Source organism: Fulmarus glacialis, unplaced genomic scaffold (assembly GCF_000690835.1).
Source record: "Fulmarus glacialis isolate BGI_N327 unplaced genomic scaffold, ASM69083v1 scaffold666, whole genome shotgun sequence".
Lineage (NCBI taxonomy): Eukaryota > Metazoa > Chordata > Aves > Procellariiformes > Procellariidae > Fulmarus > Fulmarus glacialis.
This window is the reverse complement of record NW_009219856.1, coordinates 82931-91455: the sequence shown is the minus strand read 5'-3', so window position 1 is coordinate 91455 and position 8525 is coordinate 82931. Positions and strand designations below refer to the sequence as shown.

Here is an 8525-nt window from a genome sequence, read left to right as displayed (position 1 = left end):
AAGAGCCCGTCTCCTGGGCTGCCTGCCAAAGGATGTGTGCCCAGCCCAGCCCAGCCACCGGCCCAGGCTGCCGTCGGGGCGTGTTGCCATCCTGCCGGGCTCACGACCTGCCTACCTGCTAAATGGCAACTTGGGAAAAATTTCGTTCCTCCTAACTCACTAGAATCTGAGGCAGGGAAAGCCAGGAGTGAAGGTGGATCGATGGGATATATCTAAGATCTTTTAATAAGCTTTTCCCCATATTCTAGAGAAAGAAAATGGAGTTTCTTGCATCCCCAGAACCTCCTCAACTTGCAGTGATGCCAAGTGAGAAATGCTAGGATTGCTCCACAAAATCATAGAATCATAGAATCATAGAATAGTTTGGGTTGGAAGGGACCTTTAAAGGTCATCTAGTCCAACCCTCTGCAAAAAGCAGGGACATCTTCAACTACATCAGGTTGCTCAGAGCCCCGTCCAACCTGACCTTGAATGTTTCCAGGGATGGGGCATCTACCACTTCTCTGGGCAACCTGTTCCAGTGTTTCACCACCCTCATTGTAAAAAATTTCTTCCTTACATCTAGTCTAAATGTACCCTCTTTTAGTTTAAAACCATTACCCCTTGTCCTGTCACAACAGGCCCTGCTAAAATGTTTGCTGCCATCTTTCTTATAAGACCCCTTTAAGTACTGAAAGGCTGCAATAAGGTCTCCCCGAAGCCTTCTCTTCTCCAGGCTGAATAACCACTAAAAAGTTTGTCCCCATCTTTCTTATAAGCCCCCTTTAAGTACTGAAAGGCCGCAATAAGATCTCCCCAACGCCTTCTCCACTCGAGGTTGAATAACCCCAACTCTCTCAGCCTTTCTTCATGGGAGATTCCATCCTCCTGATCGATCATTTTTGTGGCCCTCCTCTGGACCCGCTCCAATAGGGCCATGTCTGTCTTGTGCTGAGGGCTCCAGAGCTGGACGCAGTACTGCAGGTGGGGTCTCACCAGAGCAGAGGGGCAGAATCACCTCCCTCGACCTGCTGGCCACGCTTCTTTTGATGCAGCCCAGGATACGGGCTGTGAGCGCACATTGCCAGCTCACGTGCAGCTTTTCAAGCACCAGTACCCCCAAGGCCGTCTCGGTTTAATCCCTTCATCCCCCAGCCTGTATTGATACCGGGGGTTGCCCCAACTCAGGTGCAGGACCCTGCACTTGGCCTTGTTGGACCTCATGAGGTTCACAGGGGCCTACTTCTCGAGCTTGTCCAGGTCCCTCTGGATGGCATCCTGTCCCTCAGGAGTGTCGACCACACCACTCAGCTTGGTGTCCTCTGCAAACTTGCTGAGTGTGCACTTCATCCCACTATGTCATTGATGAAGATATTAAACAGTACCGGTCCCAATATGGACCCCTGCGGGACACCACTCGTCACCGATCTCCCTCTGGACATTGAGCCGTTGACCACTACGCTCTGATGCGACCATCCAACCAATTCCTCACCCACCGGACAGTCCACCCATCAAATCCATACCTCTCCAGTTTAGAGAGAAGGATGTTGTGGGGGACCGTGTCAAAGGCCTTACAGAGGTCCAGGTAGACAACATCTGTATCCCTTCCCATGTCCACTGATGTAGTCACTCCATTATAGAAGGCCACTAGGTTGGTCAGGCAGGACTTGCCCTTGATGAAGCCATGCTGGCTGTCTCGAATCACCTCCCTGTCCTCCATGTGCCTTAGCATAGCTTCCAGGAGGAGGTGGTATGTGCTTCCCAAACTCAGGCAGTCCCTGATGCCCAGGGAAGCCACACAGGGTGATTTCGGTTTCATCGTGTGGCTGGTGTGCCGGTGCCATGCCTGGGAAGCAGAAATGAGGCTGGGATCCTGTGCCAGCGCATAGGCGAGACATGGAGCTGTTCCTGGGTGACAGGTAGCCCCCTCCATGCCTTCGCCTTCAGGAAGGATGCTCCCCACCACCTCCTTCCCCCTTGCTTGTACCCCCAGTCTCCTTCCTGCCTAATTTGCGAGTTGTTTCTTTGTGCAAAATTGTTTCCTTGTGCATGTGAATGGTAGGCAATGCTGGCTAGCAGGGAGCAGGGAATTGAAAGCCACAAGAACCAGACAGTGGCACAGCTCCACTGCCGCTCACCCCCTTCCATTTATGCCTGTGGCTCTTTAGCAGATCAAGCTAACAACACTTTCCAATTAAAGCATGAATATGGATGTGTTGATTAGAATCTGGGACATAGGAGCTGATTGTCTGATTGAAGCTCCAGAGCATTAGCTTGGTTTCCAGACATTAAGGGCTGTATTTGGTTTGTTGTGTGGGTGTGGGTGGGTGGGAGAAGCAAGGCAAAGCAGGGAGGGGATTCTTGTTCTAGCCAGATTGCTCATCCTTCCAAAGCTGCCTTGTGCTGTGTGCATCAGCAGACCTCCCAAGCATCTGGGCATGTCACACTGCTGCTAGTTTACCTTGATGCAGGTGACAGGGACAGTGTGTCTCCACACACACATGCACACACAGGGACCGCAAACAGACCTGTCAGTGAGTGCTGGTCCTGAACCACAAAGATTTAGTTTGAAGCCGGGAAGATCTGGGCACTCAAAACAGTCCATTTGCGAACATCCCCCTCCCTGGTCCATGACTAACATCTCCGCGCTGAGTCATACTCAAGCTTCCTCAGTACAAGGAGTAACAAACTGCAATCCAAGAGCTTGTGTTGCACAACATGTCACACTGTCCTTAAAACCCCACGCGTGTGTGACTGTGTGCATACACACCTGTGTGTCTGTGTGCACACACACCTGCGTCTTGAGGTGCACGTGGGTTTGCAGCCGCTGCTGGGCGATGGCTGTAGCTCAGCACATGCACACAAGCCTCTTGTGCAGGAGAACATTCAGGCACTATCATCTTGTGCGTGATGCCATATAAATACTGCATACACTGATAGTGTAGGTGTATCTACCTACTGAAAATATACTTGTCCTGTGCTGCTACAGATTTTCTTGCATGGTCTGTTGGCCTGTCTGGTACAGAGTATCTTTGACAGCTCTGTCTGAAAAGCACAATGTGAGCAGCCTCCAGCCATGCCCGGTGTCAGTATTTGTATCATGCACTAGACTGGAAGACTTAAAATTCCTGCCCTATTTGCTTGCTAGGTTCAGGGTTTCCTTAATTTTTAGCTGCAAATGTTGTTTACTTTTGTAGCCTGATTTATATTCGTTACTCTGTGGGCCTTGTTAGCAGCTCAATGTTTTTGCCCAAAGGCCATGGTGAGAGGCAGGGAGCTGAAGAAAGGCAGCATGCCATGGTGCTGCTGCTGTGGGCTCGGCTCAGGCTCAGCCCTTGTAGTTAAGCATCTGGCCCAGCCTGGTGGGGTGTTGGGGATGCAGGTAAGATGAGCTTAGTATGAGCAGCTGCCTGGAAGAAGAGCTCACGGAGGTCCCTCCAGCTCCAGCTCGGGACCAGAGAGGTCAGGGTGAAGACAACACTGCACTTGAGACAGAACTTTGTGTGTGGGATGTCAGGGGCAGTGTCAGCACAAATACCCAACTCTGCTGGGCAAACATCACGTTAGAGAATAAGGTCGGTCACAGAAGTGATGTGCATCTTCAGTGTCATCAAAAGGCTGTGCAACTCAGGCTAAGAAATCACGAGGACACAGGTTTTCCTCAGTTGTTAACCTTTCCGTACTGTTTTTTTGAGGTTTTGTTAGGTACTTCATCACAACAGGCAAATTCACCATCACCACATTGTTGAGTGACACTCACCAAGGTATGAGGGGCAGCTCAGCAGCTAAAAGGGGATGCGAGATCCCTTTTACTTCTGTTGCCACCGTGCTACACACTTTCCTTGCAGCGTGCAGACAGCACTGATAGTCTAGGCAGCTGATGGGCAGTCCTGGCATTGCTCATCCTGGCCCAGACCCATGGGACAAGTAATTCATTTTCTTTTTTTTCCCGTTTTCATCAAAAAATGGCACCAGTAGCAAGAACAGTTTGCAGAGCAGTACCTGCCTTGCAGCCACACTGGGAGGCCCGGCTAGAGTGTGTGTTTAAACTGCTTTGAAAGCCTTGCATGAAGAATGCTCTCTGGGAGAAGTAATATTTTTTCACTGCTCATATATTCAATGCAATATCTCTCCTATTAATACACAGTTGACTGCACTTTATCTTTGTCCTGTATTGTTGCACACTGCTATAACTGTTTATCTAGCTAGGAGTAAAATGCAGAGCAATAGTGTCATTTGCAGCCTGCCTCTAATTGCCAGGATTTATTTGCAAATCAGGAGAGGTTATAAATATAAGCGCTTACATCGCCTTTTTATACCTGGGGTATTTTTTTCATTTCTTCAGATAATTTTTGAAATTTTGTTCTTGTTCATTACCTGGAACCAAAACCTGATGGGCTCTGTCCCCTGTGTTTAAGCTCTGTGCCTTTGCTTGTGACGTGACAGCTTTACAAAATGAAGCAGTACACAATCACTTCTTTCTATCCTAATTTTTGCAAAGATCTGGGGATGACATTTGCAGTCTGGAGCTACCTCAAGTTCTCAACTCCAATGTGCCTGCCCTTGAGATGCCTCACTATTTCAATCACATCTACACCCCACCACATTTGTGATGAGCTCATGAGAGATGCTCCCTTTGGTGTGAGATGCTGAGCCGCTCAGCCTGTGCCCTTGCTCTGGCACACCTCACATGGCACGAGGACAGCCATGAGGACTTAGTCCACATGGTGAGTTGGATAAATGCTTTGTGCTGCACAGGACATGGGGATGTGCTTCGTCTTGGGCAGATGTTGCCTTCTCAGGCTGTCTAGGCTCCAGCAAGTACATTTTTATAGGACATACATTGCTTAGCCAGGGTCTGGAGAGAAGGTACCCTCCATCCACCCCGTTCTCAGGTACCGCCAGGTAACCATGCAGAGCTGAGATAGCTTCTGGCTTGTTGTCACTGAACTCATCCCCATGTGCCTGCTCACGGCCTTGGCCTTGGCTGGCTGTCTTGATTTAGAGGGGAAAAAAAAAAAAGTGCTGAGAGCAGACCTCAGCTCTTGGCTGAAGGAGCCGAATGGGCTTGAGTCACCACTTCCAGATCCAGAGCTTAACACCGAGAAGGCTTGGATGGCTCAGATGCAAACGTAGTTTTGATTCAAGACTCTGAAGACCTTCTTGTTGGACTGGGCAATTTTTCGGCCTGATGATAATCAGCATCTCGAGACAATACATGGTGCTGTGAACTGGAATGTTTATTTTATATATATGAATATAACATGAAAAAAACAGTAAAGCACAGAAAACCAAGAAAGACTTTTCTGTAAGAAAGGAGAAGACCCCTGTTTCTGTCTGTGCCTTTGGAAGGATCCAGAGACAGAAGGAGGACCTGATTGGCAGCGAGGGCAGGTAACAGATCCTGCTTGGTAACAGGATCTATTGCTGGGTCACTGAGGTTTTTGTAAGTGTGTGTGTGTTTGTATTGGGGCTGGAATTTCAGCCTCACATACAAAGAAATAATTCATTATGGTTGCTAATGTCTGTCTGTGACTTCAGGGCTGTTAATGGGTGTCTTTTCTGTTCGCAGTGTGCATGTACAGAGAGCCATCGCTGCATGAAATTGGAGAAAAACAAGGACGCTCAAGAAAAAGTTCAGGGACACCAACCATGAATGGAGGCAAAGTTGTTAACCAAGACTCGACATAGCTGACAAATACCCTCCCTTCTTCCAACTCCTCCCCTCCCACCCACCTACCCACCCCACCTGGCGAAACCACACTGAGTCGACGAGAGCTGAGCAAGGCAGGACCTACCGGTAGTGGCTAGGAGTCCGAACTCCAGAATCTTTCTTTGTGTAGGACGAGGAAATCGAACCCCAGATCTTGCCTCTTGCAACGTTTTAAAAAACAAAAACAACAAAAAAAAGTGAAGAAAAAATGTTTTAAATCAGGACTCCATTAACATTTTCAAAAGCAAACTGTTTGCTCTGTGATCAAAGGGGGAAAAAAAAAATCTCATCTCTGCATAATAATAATGATAACAACTAATAAATATAATAATAATAATAATAAAGATGTTACCTTTAAAAATAAAACAAAGCTTTTGGAAAATTGAACTTAGCATATGGTGTGCGAGAAACACAGCCTGGGACTGTTCTTTCTGTCTTATACTTTCACCTCACGTTCACACCACTGTTTTTTCCATCCCTGCTTCCCTGGGGATGGATAGGATTGTTCACTAAAGCAGGAAAGGTAGGGATGGATTATGACTGTGTTTGCTCTGCTATCAATAAAATATGGCCTGTCCGAATTAGGAGTCTGACAGTTATGGGCAACAAACTAGCTACTCTGTATTCAGCTTTTTCCATTTACATTCAAACACTCTGTAGTTATTTGTTGCTGGTGTCACTGTGTGAGTATGTTTGACCTGAGTCTGGCATTTTATGCCTTTTTATGATAATTATTTATATTTATAGGCTTGTTTTACTGTATTAGTTGTCAGGGGAATTTCAGAAATGGGTTTTCAGGTCTCACAGGATGAAGTGATCATATTTATTAGGGAAGAGTTAGAAGATAAAGGGAAGGAGGGATGGCTGCTTGCTTTAAAATACAAAATGGAGCAAGAAACGCTACTGAAATCCTTGCTGTCAGTTGGAAACGATGAGGCATGTGCTATGTGAGGGGGTGGCAGGGATTTCAGTGATGGGAAGAGGGGTGGGCAGTAGGTTGGGTGTGCAGAAGAGGAGGCAGCTCCAGGGGAACATGGGTGGTTGTGCACATCCAGCTGTGCCCGGGCAAGGAGATGCTGCCGTTTCCTTTTAGCAGCTGAGTTCTCCCTATGTCTTAAGGCGCCACACATATCTCATTTTACACGTGTTCAAAACCAAGACTACAAACCCCTCTAATCCAAAGCCTTACTGCTGCCAAGCCCGCTATGGGATGAGAACCCCCAAGATGTTGCAGCAACCTGGATATGGGTGGGGGGTACATGTCTCATGAGTGCCAGGGCTGCAGATGCTGGAGAAGCACTTCAGAGGGAACAAATTCACAGCTAGGGAATGGCAAGGAAGAGGCTGATGGGGTGCTCAGCGCTGAGCCCACCTGCAGCAAATAGGGCGTTAGTGGGGATTTGCAAGTCTCTCCCTGTCTGGTGCTTTCACTCCTTGTTGTTTGGAGATGTGAACCACACATCCTTGCGCCCATGGGTGGTACGGAAACAGAGCGATATGGGCACATGCCCTTTCTCTGCCCACACACATTACCTTCAGTCTCTGACCTCTTTTGGCACCCAGAGCCTGCAGGCAGGAGCAGCACATCGTAGAGGTGATACAGTTGCTGTTACAAAAACAGGCGCTGCCCTGGCTGAGGCCTGGAAAGTTTTTGCTCTTCAGGCCGTGGTTATATTTCCTGTGAGAAGTCAAAAGCAAAAGCCCAAGGGTCTGGAGAGGGGTAACAGGTCAGATCAGCTCGTTATATGAGGTGGAACAGCCTAAGGTCTTGCTGTTACAAGCCAGGCAGGAGTGTTTGTGTCATTCATAAATTATGGGCATATATGGAATACCAGCAACTACCCTAATTCTTGAGGCTTCTTTGCTATCATGGCCAATGCCTCAGCTGTCCAGCGGCTACTGCTGCAAAGCTGCTGTGGCTGTGGGAGACAGGGAGTGTCTGGGCTGGCTGCGGTGCTCCCTGCGAAGCGGCTGCTGCCCCAGCCGCCTCCAGTCCCACGGCACGTGCCGGTGCCAGCGTGCGGCAGGGCGCACTGAGCGGCTCCATGCAGGCACAGAGTGAGCTAAGGAGAGCGCCAAATTTCAAGGTTATGGAAGACTCCCAGGATCAGCATGAAGGAATGAATTTCAAGCATGTCCTTCTGTGTTTGGAAATGCTGAAACCTTGAAATAAAGAGCCTCTTACCAGGCTCTGCAGCCTAATGCTGCACTTATGGGCAGCCCCTCCACGCTATAGGGACACACATGGCACCAGTGCCTGCGTGCCAACAGCAAGCACCAAGGAAGTTTATCTGGGGCTTCTAGTCATGTCGGAGTGACTCCTGCCCTCCTCAGAGCCCCCCAGTCCCACAACACTGGTGGAAGATCACCAATACATGTTCATGTTGGGAACATACCCCACGCCCCATCTGATACAATCCATTGCCTACATTTCAGCTCCCTCACAAACTAGAGAGCACCCCAAATTAAGGGGTGTGGGAGGGGGTTGCTTGCTGGAGAGATGTATGTTCAAAGAAACAGAGCCTTAAGACCAACATGTTGAGCTACCAGGCCTCTGAACTAACCAAGCCACCAAACACCCAGGCCGTGATTTAGGCACCGAGCCATGGCCTTTCTCAGCTGCCCTCTTGGAGGGAAAGCCCAGCACCTACTGCAGAAGAGAGCATCCGTGGCACACCTTGGTACCACAAGCCTCTTCTGGCCCCAGCCATGGGCAACTTGCCACGGTCACTGATGTCATCTAAAGCAGATCCAGCGTGAGAGACATTTTGCCTACGGCCCCAGAAAGCTGTGGGCAACAGCAGTCCTGCCACGTGCTTATTTTTCCATTGTG

General features: G+C 48.9%; 1 protein-coding gene across 1 annotated transcript in view; it reads left to right on the top strand.

The window, feature by feature from the left end:
• The window catches only part of LOC104078756 (fibroblast growth factor 12-like), an 83310-nt gene extending 77407 nt beyond the window's left edge, over positions 1 to 5903 (top strand). Inside the window, 1 exon segment of the mRNA XM_009580522.1 lies at positions 5552 to 5903. Coding sequence (XP_009578817.1) covers positions 5552 to 5670 — 119 coding nt within the window. The 3' untranslated portion in view covers positions 5671 to 5903.
• Positions 5904 to 8525: the final 2622 nt, after the last annotated feature.